This window comes from Pan troglodytes, chromosome 16 (genome assembly GCF_028858775.2).
Source record: "Pan troglodytes isolate AG18354 chromosome 16, NHGRI_mPanTro3-v2.0_pri, whole genome shotgun sequence".
NCBI classification, from domain to species: domain Eukaryota; kingdom Metazoa; phylum Chordata; class Mammalia; order Primates; family Hominidae; genus Pan; species Pan troglodytes.
Genome location: NC_072414.2, coordinates 5,936,857 through 5,961,983, shown reverse-complemented (window position 1 = coordinate 5,961,983; position 25,127 = coordinate 5,936,857). Strand labels below are relative to the sequence as shown.

At 48.3% G+C, this 25,127-nt stretch overlaps 1 protein-coding gene across 10 annotated transcripts in view; it reads right to left on the bottom strand.

Moving 5' to 3' along the window:
• APBA2 (amyloid beta precursor protein binding family A member 2) overlaps positions 1–25,127 on the bottom strand; it is a 196,003-nt gene that overhangs the window by 23,718 nt on the left and 147,158 nt on the right. For 4 of the 10 annotated variants that reach the window (XM_016927844.3, XM_009428692.4, XM_009428693.5 and 1 more), the window contains exons 4-7: positions 19,661–19,741; positions 18,569–18,605; positions 1,455–1,606; positions 332–367 (exon numbers count right to left, since the gene is read on the bottom strand). In XM_016927844.3, the coding sequence (XP_016783333.1) occupies positions 332–367; positions 1,455–1,606; positions 18,569–18,605; positions 19,661–19,741 (306 nt within the window). The remainder of the gene's footprint in view (positions 1–331; positions 368–1,454; positions 1,607–18,568; positions 18,606–19,660; positions 19,742–25,127) is intronic. The other 6 variants (XM_009428697.4, XM_054667258.1, XM_024349013.2 and 3 more) reach the window with 3 other exon arrangements.

The following is a 25,127-nucleotide window of genomic DNA, read 5'->3' as shown; positions in this document are numbered from 1 at the left end:
CCTACACCCACCACGTTGTCATATCAACTAAATGACATATCAATTTAAAATGTCCACGTAAAACAGGAACATCACAGCATTATCCATACAGTACACAGGAGATGCTAAGAAAGAGGAATTAATAAATCCTTCCATAAATGGGTGGTTAAAAAAATGAAGTGTCTGTAGTTTCATTTACAAACATCTAAGATTCACCTACCAAGGGAAGAGGAAAAGCTGCTTTGCAACATTATTTAGATCCCCAGGGGAACCCCCCAGCCCCCACCGCCCAGGACAAGCCACGGAAACACAAGCAAACAACACTGTCCCAGGGCCTCAAGGCCCTACACACCGCTTTTTTCTTGATCTTAGCAGCCTTTTGCATCCTCTGACAGCATGGAAGAGAAAAGAAAAACAAGTTGGCACAGAGAGAAGGAAGGTGCGTGAGGTTATGTCACTTTGGTGGTTGACGCCCCTACACTCAGGTCTGGTGCCTAGCAAAGCCCAGCAGGGACGGGTGGACAGCCATTGCCCACTTCAAGCACACACACTGACCAAGAGAAGCCCACACAGGTGTCCCTGGAGCGCTAGAAATGACTGCCAACCACCCCATCTATGGAGGACAGGAAAGATGCCATCAGCCGGCAGGAAGGCGAGCTGAGCTCCAGGCAGCGGAGCAAGGCAAGGGTCTGGGATGGGAGGGCCGGGCCTCTGCTGAGAGGCACTGGCCAGCAGGGCTCAGCACTGCCCTGGGTTACCTGGCTTTCTCCTGCCCACCCCGGATGGCCTCATGGTGCTTCTCTGCTTCTGTTAGAGGAGGTTGTGTATGGTGAGGGCTGGGGAGGAGGTTGCCGCCATTTCTCACCCCTGGGCTGGCGGGCCTCTGCAGATCCTGTCTTGCTCAGAGAGCTGAGACCTCAGATGGCTGCACCCCCTCCCTGCCGACCCCATTTAATTTTGCTGACGTGGCCTCATCTTCCCCTTGCCCGGCCTCACCCGATGTTCAAAACCAGACAATCCAATGAGCACTTAGAGCTACAAGCAGGTCAAAGTTTTTCTTGCGGTCCTGAATTTAAATAAAACGTGATTTATTTTTCACCCTTTCTTGAAGCACTCTGCATGGCACTAAAAATACACATACTGTTGAACTGGGATTTGGGATTGTTTTATGACTAGAATGCTTTGGAACGATGATCTTTAAAGGTCGTATTTCTGGGATTCCGTGGGCCTCTCATTAAGGAGCTGGTTGCCTCTGCCCAGCCAGCTTTCTCCCAGCCAAGGCGCAAGCCTCCCTCAGCCTTGCTGGCACCTGGGCCGCTCCTGCCCCCTGTGCCGAGGGCTGTGCAGTCCGAGCTGGAAGAGGGCCTACGCCCCGCCATATTCCCTCCTGCTAGTGCCCCCCAAAGTGTGCGGGCATTCCCTCCTGCTAGTGCCCCCCAAAGTGTGCGGGCATCCGCGAGGGGCCCTCGAAGCACCTCTACCTTGACCCGGCTGACGGCCTCCTGCGCTTGCATCATTCTGATGTTTTTGGAAGGGTTCCGTTCTGATAGCAGCTGGGTGGACCCCAGGTAATTGGCAGCAAAGATGATCCCGTCGATGAGGTCTTCTGGTTCGCAGGGCCCTGGAACTGAAGGAGGGCACAGAGTCAGAGTCTTCCTAGAGGAGAAGTCCCCTGAACAAAGAACTTGCAGGCCTGGCCATAGCACAAGGAACACGGCAGCCAGGATGCGGGGCAAACTAGAAGGGCCCAACCATCTCCATCTGCAGCCAGCCACGGGCGGCCGGTCTGCTTCCCTCACTACCCCGTGCTGCAAGTAACTGCGCGAAATCAACACTTGGGCCAGAGAACTCTGCACAAACAGTGTCAGGAGGACAATGCCAGCATTCCAGTTGACTGTCACTCAAAATGACAATCACAGGCTGCAAATCCAGAAGGCGTCACATCCCAAACACGACAGCACTTTCCATGCCTTCCCCACAGCCCCGGAACTCATGCTGGTGACCTGAAACTGTGCCCTGGGCTTCTCCTTGGCCTGTCCTTGTGCATCTGTCCTGAGGGGCTCCTGCCTGTCTGTAGCCTCTCAGGACACCCGTGTAGCTCCTCACACCCATCACACTGCAGGCCCAGGCTTGGCAACATCATGCTTGTTCCATCTGCTGCCCCTAGACCATCGTGGCCCAACAAACTTCCTGCCAGTCACAATGGAAGGTTCTATCTCTGCAGTGTCCAATACAGGATCCGCTACCCACATGTGGCTTTGAGCACTGGCACTGAGGCTCCTGCAGCTGAGGGACTGGACCCTTTTCTTGTATGTAATTTTAATTAATTGAAATATAAAGAGCCACATGTTAGAGTCATATCCAACCAACCCCCAAGTCCTGTCCATGTTGCCCACAAACCAATCTTGAGTGGCTCCTATGCCAGACAATAAGGCTCCAGCTAGGGGTGGGCAAACCTTTCCTGTAAAGGGGGAGATGGTACGTGTTTTAGGCTTTGTGGTCTCTGTTGCAACTATTCACCGTTGTACCTGAGGTGTAAAGGCAGCCGTAGACAATATGTAAAAGAGGAGGTGTGGCTGTGTGCCAAGGAAACTTTATATGCAAAATCAGGGGGCCAGGAGGATTTGCCATTGTGGCTGCAGTCAGCCGACCTCTGAGCTATCCTAGACCGTGGCTTGGCTGTCCTCTCAGACCCATGTTGGCTATGTCACCTGCCTTATCCCTCCCGACTGCCCACCTCCTGGCCAGAGCCCTTTCCGTTGGGGATTTTGGCCCTGGCTTCCTGGCTCCCCTCCTGCTCCAGCTGGCCCCTCCCTGAGTCCCTCCAGGATCACGGGCCCAGCCATCCTGCAGTTCCCCAGCCCTCGTGCCAGCAACCTCCTGACCTCTTCCCTCCCTCAGCCAGCTGATCCCTGGTCTCACCTCTAACCCATTCTGATGCTAAAATCATCAACTGGCCCAGCTTGGGCGCCGCCATCCACCACTTCAATAACATCCGCCCAGTATCCTCAGCTCCCTGACCCCAGTCCTGTGTATCTGCCCACAGGAGTTCAGCAAATCTCCAATCTGTTTTCTCTGGACCCGAGGCTGGAAAAAGCTGCCCAAGAGGGCAAATGAGTGCCATGATAAATGTATTATAAGAGTGTATTATAAGAGTGCCAAATGCCCCACAAACACCCTCACAACTCTCATCTATCTCTCTGGGAAACTCAGATTCTTCCTCCATGCAAGAGTTATTCCAGACCCCTCCACTGCCTCAAACTCCTGGCTGCCCCTCCCTCACCTGCTCAGACAGACCAGGTGGGGAGCTTCGCATTGGTGCTCAGCCCATTTGGCCCTCCTTCCTGCTTTCCTGGGCAGTAGTAGGTCTGCGTGCCCCTGGGGTCAGAGGATCACCTGTGCTCCCAGCCGTCTCTCCCTACAGGGCCCCCCTATCCCTCCCCTTTGCATCTAACTGAGTCCTATCAATGGGGTCCTCCCACAGCTTTTAAATATCCTCCATTCACCCCTTGCCCTGGAGCCGATAAACCTTCTCCCAGCTGGGCAGGGCTGCAGGCACCAATGTGGGGGACTGCAGGATTCAGGGGTGGCACCAGGGGAGGAACCCCTGTCCACCTGTCTCTCAGAGGGTACACCGGGGCCTGTCACCAGGGGAATCAGAGGCAGCCCCACAGAGGGAACAGGACCCATCTATCCCAATGCAGTACCCCTACCATACCCTGGCGCTTCTTAAGAGTGAAGTGTGCACATCTGCCTAGCTGGGGGGCTTGGAGAGCGTGTATGACAGCCCTGGCTGCCACAGGCTCGCCAGACATGCCCTGTGCTGCCTTTTATGGCATCTGGCTGTGGGGCTGGGAAGGCTCCCAGCGCCTGAGGTAGGCCTGTTTCTAGTACCTCATACCACCTTGCCGTCCCCAGTGAGCACGGCTCAACAGGCACTCCCCAGTGAAGCCCCAGTCACCCAGTGGGGCCCAATGCAGTGGCTCTCATTGACCACTAGATGGCGTCACTTTGTTCTGCAGGAAAGCTCTGGTTCTTCCAGGCGCCCCAGGTACCCCAGCCTCACAGCCCCAGCAGGTGACCAGGGCCTTGGGCGAGTGTCCTTATGTCCCCTCTGTGGCAGGGGCTGCCTGGCACCCTGTCGGCCCCAGGCCCTGGGGAGGCTGGGAGGCCAGCCCTCCCTTTGGAATCTGACTCCTACCTTTCCAGGCACTGCCCCTTGGCTTCTCTCTCGCCAGCCCCCAGGGTGGCCCTGGTCAGCGCACCAGACCCTTCTGAGGTTCACATTTCCGTGTCGACCCATGTCCTTGAGTAGATTTAGGAAAGACTGGCCTCGTCTCCCCCTGAAGTGAGCGTCAGTAGTTCTGGGGCCCATCTGGGCACAGACTGCTGCGTGTGAAGGGTGCCCCATCCCAGGCAGGGGGTCACCACTGGCACCCACGGATGCCTGCTTCCGGGATGAGGCCAGTGAAGCACTCAAGGGCCTTGCTGCAACTCCAGCCACCACCCACCTCTGCCTGGGGGCCTTCCATGCCTGCCTTGCTCTTTTGTTCAGCGAGAAACAATCGAGTCCAAGGTGGCCCCAGCATCCTGCCTCCCACTCACACGCACCACGGGAGGAGAACCCAGACCCAGAGAAGAGTCCAGTGGGGGTGGCATGGTGCCGGGAGTATATCAGATTCATGGGCACAGCTCTCAACTTCCGCAGGAAACGCAGAACCCAAATCTAACAGCTTCGTTAGAAAATGAAAGCAGCTAGCCCTACATGTTTGGGTAGAAATTTCTGTTACTTTGCTCAAGTCTTGCACTGACCCTAAGCTGAGACCACCAGAGGGAGACAAAATGACAAGATAATCAAGATACAGGTTTAAAGATCTTGTCTCCCCAGAGAGTGATTTATCCTTTTCGCACCGTATATCTTACTCACATAGGCATATGCACAGTGTATCTGCACAGTCTGGAGAAGAATAAGGCGCTCCAGGTTCTCCCCTGCCAGAGGAAGCCTCTGTTTGAAACACCGCTTAGGAAAACCCTAGGCCCTCTGGACAGGGAAGGGGAGGGGAGTCCCACAGCTTCAAGCCTGAGGGTCTCCACTCCTGCCACCTTTGGAGAAAATTATCCTGAACATGGGTGGTGGACAGAGTCTTCTAAGGTGCCAGTGTGGCCCCAGGGGGTCTCATTAGCTCCAAGACCTGTCCCTGTATCTCCTGGGGGTCTGGGAGGAGGTGGCTGGGTGGAGCTGGAGCACAGGTGTATGTGGGAGTGTGGGGGTGCGTCCACAAGGCCCGCTGCTCTCTGCAAAGGCACAGAGTCTTGGAGTACAGCCCTCATGCCCAACACACCAGACCTCTGTGCAACAATGGTACAGTTCCACCCAGTCCTCAACCACGCCATGAAGCAATCTCAGGGTCCCAATTTTACAAATAAGGACCATCTAAGTGGGACACGTGGCTTTGCCCAAGTTCACTGTCATGAGTTCAGGTGCTCAGCATTTCTGAACCTACTGTATAAAGACCGGTGTTAAGACAGAAACATGGAGCTCACAGGCTACACAGTGAGGCTGACATCAGTCCCACAGCCACAGAACAAATGCATCAGGATGGGCCATGGTGAATGCTCAAAAGGGAGGCTATGGCCCTGGGAAGGAAGGGACAGGGAGGCTGCTCTGGTGAGGAATTTGGGGGTGGCTGCTGTTTAAGCTGAGGTCTGGAGGAGGAGAAGGAATCAACAAGCCGTAAGGCAAAAGGAGGAGAAAGCTTCCCAGGCTGAGGCGGGAGCAGGTGCAAAGGCCCTAGGGTGCAGAGACAATGACACCTTAGAAGAGCTATAGGATGTCTGGACTGCCGAGGCCTAGGGCATGGGCCAGCAGCTGAGACAAGTCGAGGGTGGGGAGGAAGCGCTGCCCAGATGTGAGGACCCTGGGGCCACGGGTGACAGGCCATAAGGACTGTCACTCCAGGGTATCCATCAGGGAAGTGGCCCAACCACTCCTTCATTAGAAATGAACTCTGGCAGAGGGGCAGGCAGCAGAGAGGAAGAAGGGAGAGCAGCTGAGAGGCTACTGTAGCCATCCCAGCACATGAGTGGTGATGATGGTATGGACAGGGTGACAATGGAAATGGATAGACAGCAACAGATGGGGATTTAGGGGTCCATCAACAGGACGGGAAGTTGGACTGGAGTCTGAGAGAGGATGAGGACGCTAGACAATGGTTGCAGAGTTCGATGGACAGACTTGCCCCTCACTGAGAAAGGGTGCCTGGAAGAGGACTGAGCTTGGGTTGGGGATTCCAGGCAAGTTTAGTGACAGGAGCCTGGATGCTCAGTAGGCGGCTGGACTCGGGAGTCCTGGTTAGAAAAACAGATTTGGGAATGAACCATCTGCAGGTGCCAAGTGAAGCTGCAGGCATGGATGAGTCTGCAAGGAAGGTCATGGGCAAGGGGGCAGGATGAAGCCCCAGGACTCTGCTCTGCTAAGTACCAAGAAAAGAAGGGGCTTAGAAAGGGAGGCCTGCCCATCTGCACCCATGCTAGCAGGAGGCCAACTACAAGGAGACCTCGTGTATTGGGCACAGTGTCAAGGAAGTCAGTTGTGACCTCAAAGAGCTGTTTCAGAGGAACCGGGGCAGGAGCCAGAGAGGGGGCTGAGAGGTGCAGGGGAGGTGCAGACAATGAGGCGGCCACTCCCAGATTCCGGCTGTGAAAGAAAAGGGGCAGGTAGAGCGGGGTGGTGTGGATAGATGCAGGGTGGGACAGATGTGGTCAAAAGCCAGTGGAGGGGCGAGCGAAAGGGACAGGAGACAAACGACATCAGATCGTGTGAGGTTCCAAAGTGCAGACGGGACCTGGCCTCAACTGGGAGGAGGGGCTGCAGCTCTAATGGGGCAGGACAGGACTGGGAGGAGGCGAGCCACCAGATCAGCAGCAGAGCCTGCCCCCTGGAGTACCCCCTAGGTCTGGAGTGGGGAAAGGAGGCAGGAGTGGGTGAGTATCAGAGTCGTGTAACTGGCGTCTCAAGTGAGACCTTCTGCTGCAGAGCTAAGGCGTGGCCTCCAGGCCCGACTCTCCAGTACTGCCAGGGCCTGTGCCTTGAGATGCCCCCACTGAAGGTGACCCTATAATATGGCTGATACGAAAGAGAAGACGCCATCTGACAATCACACCTATGGGACATTCACCAGGGAGTGGCCACACCTGGGCCTGCAGCACAGGCTTTGTCACTGATAAAAGGGATTTGGGGGTTCCACAGTGTTGAACTTTAGACACCCAATGAGCAAGATTAAGTCACTGGATGCTGGGAGGAAGAGAAGCCACAACAGAGAGTCAGGGAAGGAAGGTCAAAGCCAAGCTCAAGAAAACGCACAGAGTTGCCCAAGACAGATCCTAACCCTTGCAGTGGGGAGAATGACTTCCCAGAAAAAGCATAATAAATTTTTTTTTTAAATGGTAAAAACGGGAAAAAGCATATGCATAGGCGGTTCACTGCAGCAGCACTATTTGTAATAGCAAAAACCTGGAAACCACCCAAACACTCCTGAATAGGAGACATCTATCCACACAGTGGGGTTCTGCAGAACATCCTCTCCATGCTCCTGTGAACAGCACAGAGCTGTGGCATCACCGCCAGGGTTCAGTGTGAAGTGAAGAAAGCAAGATGGAGATATGGGGGTCTAATCCACTACCATTTACCTAAGAAAGGGGAAGACATGCTTACAATAAAAATATGTAAAATGCTCAAAATGGTTACCTATAGTGGAAGGGAAGAAATTGGGAGGTGGGGGGATAAATAGGGGAAGAAACTGACCTCTTTGCATACATCCTGTGTTGTTTATTTGAATTTTATACCGTGTAAGTATTTTATATAATTATAAAACAAAATTAAATGGAAAAAGCAAAGTCCAAATAACTAAGAGAAAAATGAAACCAATGAATCTAAAAGTGTATCCAGTTGTGATCTATTCCAAAATATTTTAAAACACAGTTGTCTGACTGTACATCCCTTGTGGGATGTATTCTAAACACAAAAGTAAATGCAAATAAATCATAATCTGTATCTACAATCATGTGTCCTTGGCAGTGTTTGGTATTGTTATTCTGAGACTGCTGCAAGCTTAACGGAATAAAACCAATGCAAAATTATGCCGGTGTCCTTGAGAACAGGAATTTGGGGCACAGGAAAAAGAAACTACAAATGTTAGAACCTATAAACCTGACAAAGTATCATTAGGAACCATGACGTTATTTGATCTTAAAAAATATGTTGTGTATTAGTTATTGTTGGCTGCATAACAAATTACTCGGGAATTTAGTGGCTCAAAACAACAACCATGGATTATCTGAGAGTTTCTGTGGATCGGGAATCTGGGTGTGGCTTAGCTGGGTGACTTTGGCTCAGGACCTCTCGTCTGTCACAGGCAGCAAGGTACTGAGTGATGCTGCAGCCATCTGAATGCCTGAAGAGGGGGGGCATCCACTTCCAAGTTCTCTCACCAGGCCGCTGGCCAGAAACATCAGTCCTGTGCCACGTGGGCCTCTGGATGGGGCAACTGCCAACCACACCAGGCTAGCTTGGTTCCTTCAGAGGGAACAAGTAAGAGAGAACAAGAAAGGACAAGCTGAGACAGAAGCCACATCTCTGTAACCTGATCTTGGAAGCCATATCCCATCTCTTCTACCATATTCTATTCAATAGAAGTGGCTCAGTAAGTCCATCCCTCACACAGGGGGAGGGAAGGACTCACAGCCATGAATACCAAGAGGCAGGGGTCCTTGGGGGCCATTTAGAAGGCTGCCTTCCACACAGACATATACACTCTCACCAAATCTACAACAATGAGCAACCGCACTACCCAGATTACAGTCTCTAAATGTTATTTCACAGGGCTCCGTGGAGAAAGAACCAACTGGTTCCAGACCTGGGGCAAGAAATATTTAAGATGATCCTGGAATATACCAGAAAGAAAGGAAACAATCAAAGACTACTGGGTTCACATTGATGGGACTCAGAAAACAACCTGAAGAAGCTCTTATTGGCCACAGAAAACTTGAGCACCAATAATCATGGTAACACACACAAAACACATCAACTGTGCTAACAACAACATACACAACCTCACCGGTTATCTTTTAAAGGCTGTCGGGGAAACTCATTAATTTTTTTTGTTTTTTGAGATGGAGTCTTACTCTGTCGCCCAGGCTGGAGTGCAGTGGTGCAATCTCGGCTCACTGCAAGCTCTGCCTCCCGGGTTCACGCCATTCTCCTGTCTCAGCCTCCTGAGTAGCTGGGACTACAGGCGCCCGCCACCACGCCCGGCTAATTTTCTGCATTTTTAGTAGAGACGGGGTTTCACTGTGTTAGCCAGGATGGTCTTGATCTCCTGACCTTGTGATCCACCCGTCTTAGCCTCCCAAAGTGCTGGGATTACAGGCATGAGCCACTGCGCCCAGCCAACTCATTAATTTTTAAATTTTTCAAAAAAGAGAAAGAAATCAAGCATTTAATCTGCTTTTCTTATATGAACAATATTCAGGGTAACCAAATACTTGAGGGAAAGTTTCTCTACATAGAAGAATTCCAGCTAACTAATGAAGAAGAAATGATGAAATTAGAACACCACCATTTGGCAACTTCTAATCAATTACTAGATCTAGACAATGATCATTAATGGTTGCTAATACCACCAAAAAAGAGATGACCAGATATTATGTGCCTCAATAGAACAACACAAAAATATGTATGAAAGTTTTTGCCCAATCAAACTGAATCTGATCAAGCCTCTATGTCTAAAAACAACCACTATTTTACAGGACACAGAGAATAGAGGAACACATTAAACAACACCATGAAGATGCAATCAGCAAAATCCACACTGCAGGAAAATCTACAGGATAAATGACAGATTCTTCCACAATAACACCAACAAAAATTTGTAAGACAGAAAAAAGAGACGGATGGACAACCTAAAAGAGACATAAAAGAATTATGAAATGCATTGACCAATCTCAATAGACAGGTTTTGTTTGGATCCCCTTTCAAACAGTGCCCTGTAAACTGGGAAAATGCAAACAAAAACAAATATTTAATGGCATAAACAAATATTAACTTTAGTTGTGATAACAGCATTGAAATTATTTTTAAAAACAGAACTCCTATATTTTAGAGATACAATATGAAATATTTAAAGAGGCTATGATGTAAGATCTGAGATTTGCTTTAGAATAATCTGGGAAAGGGTCAGGGTGTAGATTAAATACCACTAGCCATGAATGGGTAAATACTGAAGCTATTTTTTCATATGCTTGAAGTTTTTATGATAAAATTAAAAGCATAGATCTTTCAAAAAGGTGTTATTTTTAGGAAGCCATATTCTACTATTATGTAAAATTGTTCCTTCTGTTCTACCCAATCTGATTAAGCAAGAAGAAGTAATAGAAAACAAGAAAGGAAGCAGCAAAAATCATTCTTGTTTGCAGATGGTATGATTGCATGCCAGAAAAAACTCAAGGAAACAACTAAAAATCTATTTTTAAAAAATAAGAGAATTCACTAAGGCAATGGTTTCAAATTTAATATATAAAAATCGATAGCTTTCTTTGTACCTACAAACAGCAACATGTTGAAAAATAATGAAAGTCAGCATTTACAAAAACAATAAAAGGGATAAAACAACAAGAAACAGACAAACAAGATATGTGTTGAATTTTTATGAAAAAACTTTACTGATGAAGATAAATGAGCTTGAACAAATGGAAAGATAAATCCTTTGTTGGCTAGAAAGACTATGTTGTAAAGCTGACATTTTTTCCCCTAAATGGACAGACTTTAAGCATGCCTAATAAAAATACCAGTAAGAGTTTGTAGTGGGCCGGGCGCGGTGGCTCATGCCTGTAATCCCAGCACTTTGGGAGGCTGAGGTGGATGGGTTACCTGAGGTCAGGAGTTCAAGACCAGCTTGACCAACATGGCAAAACCCCATCTCTACTAAAAATACAAAAATTAGCCGGCCATGGTGGTGCACCCCTGTAATCCCAGCTACTCGGGAGGATGAGACAGGAGAATCGCTTGAACCCAGAAGGCGAAGGTTGTTGCAGTGAGCCAAGATTGCGCCATTGCACTCCAGCCTGGGCGACAGAGTGAGACTCTGTCTCAAAACAAAACAAAACAAACAAAAGAGTTTGTAGTGAATAACCAGACAAGCTAGTTTTAAAGTTACTATGGAAAAATAAAAGTGCAAAAATACGTAGGAAAAAAATCTGAAATGGAATGATGGTGGCAAGGTCTGAAAGTAGCCCTACCAGGTAATAAAATGCACCATAAATCCCCAGTAAATAAAGCAGCCTGGATCTGGAACCTGAATGGACCATCCCTGTAACAGATCCAGAAACAGACCGAGACCCACATGACGATTTGGGTACGGTAAAGACAGCATTTCAAACTTGCAAGGGAAAGATTCCTTGGATAGCTCTGGCATAACTGGCTAGCTATTGGGACAAAATGCCTAAAATGTAACTTTTCCTGTATAAATACACCAAGATAAATTCCAGATAAATCAATTATTTAAATAATTTAAAATAACACCAAAGTCCTGGAAGATAGCTTTTTATTTAACTAATTAATTAATTAATTTTTTTTTGAGATGGTGTCTCACTCTGTTGCCCAGGCTGGAGCACTGTGGCACGATCTCGGCTCACTGCAACCTCTAACTCCCAGATTCAAGCAATTCTCCTGCCCCAGCCTCCCTAGTAGCTGGGATTACAGGCACGTGCTGCTGCGCTCAGTTTATTTTTTGTACTGTTAGTAGAGACGGAGTTTCGCCATGTTGCCCAACCTGGTCTTGAACTCCTGACCTCAGGTGACCTGCCCACCTTGGCCTCCCAAAGTGCTGGGATTACAGGCATGAGCCACTGTGCCTGGCCAACAACTTTATTTTCAAAAATAATCTTAGGAGTGTGATGGTCACACTAACCTCAAAAACTCAGTAAGCTCAAAGGAAAAAGACTGATATATTTGACTAAATGACATGTTTAGCAAAGTAAAAAGCATACCAAGAAAAGAAGAAGAAGAAAAGAATGGTAAGCTGGGGTAAACTTTTACAGTACAAACCAAAGGGTTCATTTCCTTTATATGTAAAGAATAATACAAATCAATAAGAAACACCCAAATTCCCAATTGCCAGGGGCTGAGGGGTGGGGGAAATGGGGAGATATTGGTCAAATGGTACAAACCTTTAGTTATGAGATGAGTAAATGTCTGTAGTTAATAATCCTGTATTGTATACTAGTAATCTGCTAAGACAATCGATCTGAAGTGTTCTCACCACACACACAAAAAGGTAGCTATGTGAAGTGATGGCTATGTGAATGCGCTTGGCTGTGGTAGTCATTTCACCATGTAAACTTATATCAATACATTACATTGTATGACTTAATATACAAAACTTTTATTTGTCAGTTATACGCCAATAAAGCTGGGGGTGAAAATCTAACAGAGGAATGAGCACAGGAAACAAATTGGCAGTGCACGGAAAAGAAAAACCACTTATGAACATATGAAATAGTGCTTGGCTTCACTTATTATGAAAGACACGTGAAATCAACAAGACACCTCTTTGCACCCATCAGCCTGGAGCTTATATCAAACAGCCAGTCACGCAGCGTTGGTAACAGTGTGGGAACCTCATACGTAACCAACTCTCATACATGACCAACAGCAGCATACGCTGTCCCCCCTTGGGAAGGCATTCTGCCCGTGTCTATCAGAGACGCTGTGCTCCTGGCCTGTACCCCTGCCATAGCCAGGAACCGCCTCCATAAAAGAACCCACACCCAAACACAAAGGCATAGCCACAAGGCTGTTCACTGCTGCACTGACTGGAAATCTCCCAACAATCAGTCCAAGGGGGCTGGTTAATACCCCATCCCACATCCACTCAACCGATCCTGTGCTGCCGCTTAAATAATCAGGTGGACCTACTGCTGTTTCCAAGATCTAGCAAGAAAGGAAAAAGCTAAGTACAGAGCCATGTGGCCAGTGCAATGTCTATTTAAAGAAAAGGGCCTATGGATGAGCTGATATAGGTCTAAGAAATTCCTGGAGAAATTCACAAGAAATGTAAGTGGCTTCCACTATACAGAGGGACTAGGGATCTGGGATGTATAGGCAGAACAAGAGGTACTGTGGGGATTTCTCATTTTTAACTCTTGCAGCTCTTGGTCTGATACAAGCACTATTCTGAGAAATCTTTAACAACTTCTACTTAGTGAATAAAAGTTCAAATTTTAAAACGACGAATCCCTATTCCTGCTGACTGCATGTAGTACAGGAGAAACATGATCTTGTTTGTAGAAAAAGGAAAGTCATCTGGGTTTTCATAACCCCTCTTTGGAATGCGCCACAGCCCCTCTGGTCCCACAGGGTGACCTTCCTCCTGTCCATCCCCCACCCAAATACACCAAAGAGGAGGAGCTGGGAGACGTCTTCACTTTAAGAGTCTTATCTGAACAGGTTCACCCCAACTGCCTATTTTAAGAGCAAACTAAGTCTCAGATCCCATGTGCTCACTGTATGAAATCAACAAAGCAGCTTTACCACTGTGAGGACCCCTGAGAGAAGGAAGGGGTGATAGGTGAGCTCAGCTCCAGGTCTGGGGCATGTAATCTCCATGCCTTCTACATGATCCACACGGAGCTGGGCAAGTTGATGAGCTATAGACAGGCTGTAAAGGACCCCAGGACCCTAAGGCCTGGCAGCATTTTGGCATAAGCCTCAAGCTGCTGGTGGGGTGGTGGGTTTCAAAACATCCTGTATGAGCTTTGGATGAGGAGAACAAAGTACAAAAAGCAGAGTAAGATTTATCAGTCTTTGTTATTTTGTACTGAAGCTGCCACTGTTAGGCCCCATTGCTTGGGACTAACATCAGCCTTTTGGTTTTAATGAGCACGTGTTTACCTTTACAGAAAAGCTGGTCATTCACATATACTCATCCAGAGGCAGTGACCCTCTAAGCAGCTTGGGCTCAAGCTGCTGCCAATCACCATATCCTGTAGGAGGGGACATCTTGAGGGTGGCTGCTTTTGGATTCCTCCCCGCAGGAGAGGCAGTGCATCCTCTGTGCAATCCGCACTTTCACAAGGAGGTTTTCTCTGCAGTGTTAACCTTCCCAGTCTGAGAGGGTCGCTAGACCCCGAGAGCTTTCCACAGACAGTGATTGTGGCAGGCCCTTCCTCACAATGCCTCTGCTGAGAGAAGGCTGTGATCCTGAGCCTGACGAGGCCAGGAGCTCTGGCATCTGGAACGCTCCCCTCCACTGAACTCTCTGGCACCTGCATGGTAGGTCTTCTCTAAGTGAAAGTTCTTCCTCACCCACTGCGTGAGGGTCGCCAGGCAGTGCAGTGTGGTGATGAGCTCAGATTCCAGACTGGTTCGAATCCTAACTCTGCCACTTGCTACCTGGTGACCTTCGGCCCAGGATTCACTCTCCCTGAGCTGTGGATATAGTGATTGTTAAGTTGATATATTTAAAACACTTAGATCTGGGCCTGGCTCAAAGAAAGCACCTGACAGGTCTTACCTATTCCTGGTATATGAAGGCATGGTGGGTAGGGAGGAATTACCTCGGCTAAGAGTTTATGTGTCAAGCACCAAGACGTGGGTCCAAGTCCAGGCTCTGTCCCCCACACAGCAATGGGACTGCACACAACTGACTTTAGCCTCACTGTGCATCAGTTTTCTAACCTATCAGATGGGGGAAAGTACTTACTCCTCACGTGGTGGTTGACCAGGCGACATGAAATAGAGAGATGCTGCATGGCACAGGGAGTGGACACCACACCCCAACGAGGGTTCAGACGGTATCACTTCATTGTTACTATTATTTTTTTCATTATTATCAACAATTATCTGATATGAAATAAGGCATAAGCTGAGACCAAATACGCATGAATATTCCAGGAATATTTCCCTTCAGGGCAACTTCTCAGACACAAATGGAGTGGAGGAGCTGCTCCTCCCTTACACAGGGGCTTCCCGGGAACTCACATACTCAGCCTCAGCACTGGACACGCCAGGAGGCTGGAAGGGCCCGCAGTGGGATGGGAAGTGGCGGCAGGCACCCAGGGCTGATTCCAGACCTGCCCTGCCTTCATAAAAAGCCCAGGGTTTGATTGTCTGGCCAACACTAACATCTGAGAGGCTGGTCATGTGACACAGCTCTGGCCACAAAGAAATAAGCAGTGTGTCGAAGAGGCTTCTGGGTCTTTTAAGTAAGGTTCAACTAGATATTCAGAAGCATGCAGTGTCCTAAGGCTCAGCTAGACATGGGGCCGTCTACTCCAAGGGAACAAGACAGACGCCAGTTTGCCTCCTGGACTCTCTGATGGGAGTCCACACTGCACCCACACAGCTAGTCTCATGCGCCCCTGGATGGGTCAGCTGCAATGGTACAGAACTCCCTGGATGGGTCAGCTGCAAGGGTACAAAACTCCCACCAAGAAGGGCGTGTGGAACCCATCTGGTCTAAGAGCCTCATGCTCCCAGCAGCCAGTCTCTCTCACAATCACCCCATGGGTGGGGCATAGCTTCCAGGGTCACCTTCAAGAGACATGCCAGACACGAAAGTCACCACTGTGAGAAGCTCAAAGCCCTGGATGCCCTGCCCGGCGAGCATTAGAATTTTCCCATCTAGATACAGTTTATCAAAAAGAGCATCTCACCATAAGCAATGTTGCCTGGAGACACAGCTGACACGCTGCCTTTCAGGTTACCCAGGGAGCACACTATGAAAGATAACAGAGGGTCCGATTCTCATGCAGAGAAGTCATCACCTCTTAATCCACAGAAAACCTTTGCTTTCCTAATGTCAAGGGGAGGACGTCCAGCTGGTGTGGACTTCAGCCCTTCTCCTTTTTTCTTCCTGCCTAGAACGAGAAGCAATGGCTGGGGCTGCCCACACACTGTGTGACCATGAGGTGACAAGCCTGAAGAGGAGGCCAAGAGACACAACAGTGCCAATCCTGACATCACAGAGCCATCGAACTGGCAGCCTCTTGCCTCTGGACTTTTTTTTTTTTTTTTTTTTTTTGAGATGGAGTTTTGCTCTGCCACCCAGGCTGGAGTGCAGTGGCATGATCTTGACTCACTGCAAGCTCCGCCTCCCGGGTTCAAGTGATTCTCCTGCCTCAGCCTCCCAAGTAGCTGGGACTACAGGCACACGCCACCATGCCTGGCTAATTTTTTTTGTATTTTTAGTAGAGACAGTGTTTCACCATATTGGTCAAGCTGGTCTTGAACTCCTGACCTTATGATCCACACACCTTGGCCTCCCAAAGTGCTGGGATTACAGGCATGAGCCACCGTGCCTGGCCACCTCTAGACTTTTTTTTTTTTTTTTGATACGGAGTTTCGCTCTGTCGCCAGGCTGGAGTATACTGGTGTGATCTTGGCTCATTGCAATCTCCGCCTCCTGGGTTCAAGCGATTCCCCTGCCTCAGCCTCCCAAATAGCATGACTATAGGTGCTCAGCATCACGCCTGGCTAATTTTTTGTATTTTAGTACAGACGGGGTTTCATCATGTTGGCCAGGATGGTCTTGATCTGCTGACCTCATGATCCACCCGCCTCGGCCTCCCAAAGTGCTGGGATTACAGGCGTGAACCACCACGTCCAACCCTGGACTTCTTTATGTAAGACACACACCTATTTGTGTAATGTTAGGTGGGGATTTTGATACTTGTACCCAAAGGCATTCAAACTGATAACAGTGTTTAATTTGGAGAAACTTTTCCCATATCCATTATATTCTAGGGTTTGGCATCACCATTATGATGATCTCTTCCTGTTGCTGAGTAAGATTTTGGTCCATGAAGGCCTCGCTGCATATAAATGCTGTAATAGTAAAGGATGTTGTTTTGCTTCAGTTTTCTATGTTTTCATAACAATCAAAGGGCTTCTCTCCTACAGAAGAAACTATAAATTCAGGTTTTCCACATTGGTTCTAGCTGGTCACAGCAGTTTTAGCCTGTCTGAATTGTTTTAAGCCACCGGCCTTGTTTGGATTTGCTTTGGAACAGTCTGAGTGGTGCAGGGAACCAAGTCTTCTGGGATGCCAGGAGCTAGAGTCCCAGGTACCCCAGGCACTGACACTGCTTCCCGATCCCTCACGATCCCACTCCCTGCGGATATGAGATTGGTTCAAGGGTCGGGGAATTTAATGTCTAAATCACCTCCTAGTGTGAGAGTTCTGTCCAGATGACACTATGATACACTGACAAGTGAGCTTCTTGGATCCAGGAGACCCTGCCTCACTGGAGCAGTATGACTGGCAACCCCACCCTGGCTTCTGCCTGCCAAGGAAAATGGCACAGTGACGTACTACATTCGCCCTGCTCACGAGGTGCCAGCTCCTATAAACCAGGAACCCAATCAAACCCTACGAGTGGGAATGTGGGGAGTGTGGTCTCTTCCAGGCATCATCATAACCTGCTGTGGCCTGAAGAAAACCAGTTTGAACCAGATAAAATGTACCTAAAACCACATGTAAACTGCTGGGCAAAACCCATTTTAGCCTATCTGAATTGGTCAAAATGGAACCAAGTCTATCTCAATTGCATGATATTAATTCTGATGGCTTAAAACAGATTTTCACCCAATCTGAGCAGCATTAAGCCAGTTATAACAGTCAAAATTGATTTGAGCCAGTTAATCCAGTTTCAACCAATTGGAACTGGGTTAGCCTGGTTCAAACTAGTCCTCTAAAGGCGAATTTGGGGGCTTCAGTTCCCCAGGCTTTAGTTGTTTGCTAAAAAAAGAAAAGCAGCATGGGAAGGGCTGAAAGTCATTTATTTCTGAAGGCGAATTTACCTTGCTCCCATAAATATTTATAAGAATTAATTACCAGCTTATTGAAAGAATTAATGAAATTCACATTGTTTATTATAACACATTAGCAGGGGCAGGAAACATCCTCCTGGCAAAGAGAGAAATCCTGCCGAACAAGCTCTTTACTCTGAGGTTGGAGCACTAGAAGCAAACCCAGTGGATCTCCTACAGGGGCCCTGCAAGGTCTCCAGATGCTCAGCTCCGTCAAAGCCAGGCAGGTGTGTTCCCCATCCCCAAGAGTGACACAGAACATATCGACCAGTTTCATTCTTTACTGAATGTTGAAATGCACTATTAACCTCCTCAAAAAGGGTGGAACAGTAAAGAAAAACACAGGATCTAAAAAAAAAAAAAAAGCCTGCATTTGAATGCATTATATCTACCCTGATCAGAAGTGTTAGCTATAACCAGCTGCTTATAAAGACACATCTCAATCTATTCAGTCATCAGTGTTGTCTGTGATGCAATTAGCGAGGGTATAATTAAAGGAGATGGTCTACTGTTCCTTGCATCAAAGCGGGCAGATCAGCTGGACCTCCCCTCCCCACTAAGTGGGCCTACACAGTGTTCAAACAGACAATGGCCAAGCACCTTGCTGGTAGGTAGGCACGCTTTGTAAACAAGCTTTGCAGATGAACGCCCAAACTAAAAGCACCATTTATTTTGACGTAAAATGCAACTGCCCCTTGCGAGATAAAATTCAAAGTCACTTACCAGCCACAAAACTTGGAAATGATGCCACCTTCTTTGTCTGTTAGGAAATATGGAAAAATAAAACACATATCAATTGTAAGTAGGTAGCCCACAAGGTGAAGGCTAAGCAGGGCTGTGATATGAGCCATAATGAGAAAAGCAAACCCTCCATGAGTGATGGTGTTCTGAAGATGTCAGCTCCATACAGGAAACCAGTCTGCTGCAGGCAACATGATGTTGGGGAGTGGCCCAAAAGCCCATCATCTAAAACTTAGGGGCCCTCAGACTAGCATATCTTGACTAGAAGGGAGCCTAGGGACCATCCAACACAATGATGCTCCAACCTGGGGGCATGAGAGCCATCCAGGCACATCTTTAAAAGCAAGATAAAGGAGACTGGACACCACTCCATCGGTGGCCATCGTTACTTCATCAAAGTTAAATAATCTCATCTAAACTATGTTACCAGAAAGGGTAAATAACTTCCATCATAGCACTGTTAGCTTATAGGAAATTGTTTGTTAAAACCTGTTGTTGATTTAGAACAGTGGTTCTCAACTGGGATGATTTTTATTCCCAAAGGGACATCATTAGGCAATGTCTGGAGACATTTTTGGTTACCACAAATCAGGGGTGGGGATGGGGTAGGTACAAGGATCTAGTGGGTTGAGGCCACGGATGCTGCTCAACTCCTACAATACACAGGACAGTCCCCAAAACAAAGTATTACCTAGGCCTCAATGTTAATGGTGTCATTGTTGAGAAACCCTAGTTTAGAACATGGTTATCAGACAATGAATAGAATGGCTTTTTATAAAATTAAGTAGTACCAATGGTCCCCCACCCCCACACACACACCATCTGCAACACATGAGCACTCCATGGCATGGTCCTAACATCAGGGAGGCCCTCTCCTCCCTCCTCCCAGGCCAGCGTGCCCTCACCTCCTCACCATACGGTGACACCAACTTGGCCTGACCTGGACTCCCTCTCCCCCAGGCACCGGGTGGGACGAGAACATCATGGACAAAGTGAGCAGACCACAACTCGGTGGGCCACTCCATCATTAGATGAGTGTTCCAGCCCAGAACTCTCATCCTTGAAAAAAATTACCTCTGGAATGTTGTTATTGTCAACAGGTCCATTGAGATCAGAGCGCTGCTGCTTCCTTGGCTGCTCCAGACCATTGCAAACCTGGAAACGGGGAAGTTAAAGATAGTGATTTTATATGTTAGAGAAATGCAAGATGCAAAACCTGGATATGCAATGTGATACAATTTTGTAAAATGCATGTGTATGTCTGTATGTGTATAGGTATGTGTGCAGACATCTATTTAATTATACTTAAACTGCTATGCACTTAATATTCTATTTTCATACTTCTAAAAAAGTTATTTTAAAACATTTTGAAATTTGTTATCTTTTGATTGCAGTAAAATGCACATAACATAAAGTTCACCATTTGACCATTTTTAAGTGTACAGTTCAGTGGCACTAAGTACATTCACGCTGTCGTACAACCATGGTCACCATCCACCTTCAGAACGTCTTCCTCTTCCCAAAACTAAAACTCTGTACCCATTAAACAAACTCCTCAATATGCCCAACCCAAACCCCAACCTGAGCCCCTGCCAACCACCATTCTACTTTCTGTTTCTGTGAATTGGGCAGCTCTATGCCCCTCATGTAAGTGGAGTGATTAAGCAGTCAGTATGTGCCCTTTTGGAACTGGCTTATTGCACTCAGCAAAATGTCCTCAAGGGTCGTCCACATTGAAGCACATGGCAGAATTTCCCTCCTTTAAGGGCTGAATCACATTCTACTGTGTGTACATGCCACCTCTTGTTTATCCAGTCATCTATTGATGGACACTTGGGTTACTTCCAATTCTTAGCTATTGTGAATGGTGCTGCTATGAACGTGGGTGTGCAAATATCCCTTGAGTCTTCACTTCCACTTCCTTTACGTACATACCTGGAGGTGAAATCACTGGATCATAGGATAACTCTATTTTTCAGTTTTTAAGGACCTTCCATACTGTTTTCCACAGCAGTAGTACTATTTACGTTCCCACCAAGAGTGCCCAAAAAGTTAAAAGCCATATTTTTAAAAAACCTAAATTCTTGGATGAGAATAAATGCAAATTAGCCAATCTGTTACTACAACATAGAAAATGCCCCAAGTACATGGCATAAGTCTTCTCTTAAAGAAGACACCAAACTACAACTGCTTCTACTTCAATTAATAAAATTTAAGGTTAGGTATATTTTCTCTATTTAGTTCCTTATATCATCCAGAAGACAGAAGCCAGATCCATAGCCCTTAAATCCCTGTCCACATCCCAAAGGAGGTTCCGGAGCCTGCATGGTAAGTCCAGTTCCAGAACTTTCTGGAAATAAATTATCAAGAAATAACAATATGATGATGGCAAGGAAGACACTGATGATAAAAGTTACATTTACCAGCTGGGCACAGTGGCTCACGCCTGTAATCCCAGTACTTTGGGAGGCCAAGGCAGACAGATCAGTTGAGGTCAGGAGTTTGAGACTAGCCTGGCCAACATGGTGAAACCCTGTCTCTACTAAAAATACAAAAAATTAGCCGGGCATGGTGGTGGATGCCTGTAATCCCAGCTACACGGGAGGCTGAGGCAGGAGAATCACTTGAGCCTGAGAGGCGGAGGTTGCAGTGAGCTGAGATGGCGCCATTGCACTCCAGCCTGGGCAACACAGTGAGATTCAGTCTCAAAAAAAAAGTTACATTTACCTAATTTACCTAGCACCTTAGGGTTTACAAAAGCCTCTTGTGTACACAATGAATATTCTTCCCCCTGCTTGACAGGTGAGAAAACTGAGACCCCAAGTGTTGGCCTGGCTTCTCTCGGAGTCAGGTGATGCCACGAGGCATGGCTGCCAGCCCTATCCCCTGTCCTAGTCTATCAGTGTCTTGCTCTTTGATGGAACTCTGCCTCTCTGGGGTTTTGAGAAAAATTAAAGGATCTGGGCCCACCCTCCCAGCACTGATGGGGGCAGATATGCTGTGCCCCAGGTAGTTGGAATGATTGCTGGCTAAGCCTCCCCTCCAGGATCACAGACACCACTGGATTTCAGAGGCAATGGGAGTGGGGGATGCAAGGGAGCGGGCACCGGGCTTTAAGGATGGCGAGGGAGAAGGGAGAGCACTGCTGCTACATCTCAAGAAAGCTACATGGGGCTGCCCTTCCTAGAGCTGAGGTGGTGCAGGGGTGCAGCTGGGACCCAGCAGTTCTGAAGTCTGGTTGGTCCCTGCCTCCCCCAGTCCTGCTGCCCCTACCCCTGAGCCCCACAGGGGCTCACAGGCCTAGCCAGACCACACCCTGCTGTCCTGGCATGACCAAAGGCCCGGCTCTGGTTTGTCTGGGACTGCTGGCACACTGCCCCGCTTTTCGAAGCCTAGCATCCCAGGAGCAAAACCCATCCTTCCCCCTACAAGAAGGCTGTGACCACCCGAGACTCTGTTGCAGTAGACCCTGCACTGACCAAGCTGAGCAGACAGTGCCCCTTTCTGCAGGGCTGAGACTGGCCCAGGTACCGCTCCTCCAAGGTTTCTTCCCCTCACCCATCCCTGGCACTGATCTTCCTGCTATGGCCAAGGAACACCAAGCAAAAGCTTCCAAAGGATGCAACAAGAGAATCTCGCCTCAGATGCCGCTCACATTCTCCTAAAGTAAACCTTATTTGGGACATCCCCCAGAGAGCTCTGTTGAGGACACTTTGCTATTTCAAGGTGCACATAGCACACGTCGGTATTTTACCCACTTGTCTGAAAGTTCCCCAACACAGTGCCCTTCTGCATGGACTTGGGTTCCTGGAAGCCTTCCCTGCCTTACTAGTTGCTGGACAGGTGCTGGTCATCTCCAAAAAAACCCCAAAGAAATCAACCAGCCCACCAGCAAATGAAATCAGGTTAACAACATCCCTCCTGCAAGCTGGGCGGGATTTAATTTGTCAGGCAGAGAGAGCGCCACAGATGTAGGGCGACAGACTCTCATCAGGTGGCCAGATAAGTCAGGGGTTGGGGGACACAACAGGGGCTGCATCCACCACGGGTTAGGGCTGGGCCAGCCACTGTACCTTCATGCAACTTCAAGCCAGGGCTCAAGGCTTGGCTGGGGACACAGACTGATGGCCGCACCCCCATGCCCTACCCATGGGACTCCCCAGTACGGAGGCCATAGTATGGGGTGTCCACGGGCAACACAAGGTTGTCTCTAGGGGTGACCTTTCCTCCACATCAGCGTTTCCTCTGTCTCCCTCCCAAGCGAGTGTCCACTTGTCACCATGACAACCACATCTCACAATAAACAGCCAGGGTTACTTTCCAAAGAGGCAGGAGGGTGGGCTTGTGATGCCTCTCCTTGGGAGAGCCCATCTGGTGCTCTAATTTCCATCTCAGGGGTGGTGGGGTTGGGGGACTGGCAGCATCTGAAATTCACACAGTGGGAGGCCCACATGGATTTGGGGCTCCAGGCATCCTAGATAAAGATGCTATTTAAATCCTGTTATGCCCTCCCCAAAGTACAGCAGCCAGCCACCCCTCAAAACAAGATGCCAGCCAGGGTCGCCTCAACTCCCTACAGCCAACAGAGGACACGGGGTCCCATCTGTCGCTGAGTAACTGTAGTGGGGCCTGAAACCCACATCAGCCATCACTCGGAGAAGGCGGCGGGCACAGCATGAGAATCAGCGTGTGTCCCTGGAGCTCTGAGGACAGAAAATTAATGTGTGGTGTGGCACAGACTCTTCACAGCACACGGGACTCAGGGGCAACTGTTCAGCACAGAGATAAATGCTTGTAATAAAAATACACTAATGCCAATAAATCTTTCTAATAAACACCTTGGCTCCAGTTGGTGAAACTAAAGCTTGGATTTTAAAAAGTGTCAATTCTCATTTTGCCTGCTTGATGAAACTGAAAATACAGCAATATAATCACATTGCTTTGGATGAAACAACACCAAACTAGTGCACACCCACTCCGCTCAGGCCATCGTCAACAAAGTCAGGAGGCTTCCAAGCACTCTCTGGAATGACAGCCATGTCAGGAGCTGAGGTTAGGGATAGAGGGCATCAGCGGAAAGCCAGGCTAGCCACAGCCATCCCCAGTGGCCTGTGAAAATTCTCCCAAACGTGACCCTGTGACAGAGAAGTCCTGGGTGGACGAATGACTCCGTTAGATGACAATCTTCTCTGGGAATCACTTCACGGCTCCTGTTTTCAAAAGAGGCGATCATCCCTACTCATCTGTATTTCAACAGGCACTTCTTCCTCCACCCAGCTCAGAAGGGGCGGCCGAGACCCGCTACAGCACCAGAACTCCAAGCAGGAGCAGTGAGAGCATGACCCCCTGGTCAGATGGAAGGTCTCACTCAGCAGCACGGAGGAAGGTCTCACTCAGCAGCGTGGACGTCTTCTTTCAGACGCCCTTGGATCCGTCCCCTGACATCTGCGTGGCTCAGAAAACATTACGGTATTGTTCTTTTCCTTCCACTCCTCTTTACAATTCAGGTCACTCCTGTGATGTTTATCTTGAGGAGAATGGAAGCTTGGATAGAGTATTTGTTCTTATAATAGTTACTCCCCTGGGGGAGATCATATCTTTTCAAAGCGGATCTGTGGCTTAAAAGTATCACGACAAGACACATTGGGAAAAACAGCCAGTCAGTCTGTACTTACAAATCTCTAGGCAGGCCTGTGAATGCGAGGAGGAAGGGGAGTCCCTCCTGCATCCCGGTATCCAGACATCTCATGGAACATATTTATACTAAAAAATTATTCGCTATCTACCTGAAATACAACTTATTTTTTCAATTGCTTATTATGGTAAAATACACATACCATAAAATATACTATCTTAACCATTTTTGAGTGTACAGTTCAGTGTTATTAAATTCATAATGTTGTACAACCCTCACCACTATAAGTTTTTTCATCTTGAAAAACCAAAATCCTATACCCATCTAAATTCGAATGTAACTGGGTACCCTATACTGTTATTTGCTGAGTCCATCAGCTCTAGGGGGCAGACAGGCTGATAGCACACTCTGGCCTGGCTTTATTCTCCGTGCTTGGTCTGCTGAAATCTCTCCTCCATCACCGACCACTGGGGCCACCTGCACACGTCCTCCACTTCATTGTTCACTGTCTCTTCACAGAGCCCTGTAAAGGGCAGGCAGTGGATGGCTGTGTCCAGTGCAGCATTTCAGAACAGAATCATATTTATCTAAACTTGTCACTGCATTTTGAGGCTTTGTCAAGTACCATCCAAAGGTGGGCCCACATGGCCAGGCCTGAACAGGTGCCTGTTGTATGTCCCATACGGCACCGGGTAGCTCTTGCTAAGGACAGGACGATGCATGCAACAAAGACCCTGACCTAGGACAGCTCACCTTCCAATGTGGAGACAGAACCCAGTGATCCTGCCAGCCTCAGACCCTCCACAGGATGAGCCAGGGTATAAACAGACACACACATGAACAAAAGCAGGCCCTGGGAGATCAGGCCAGAGGAGCTGAAGCGGTGAGGCCAGAGACCAAACCATC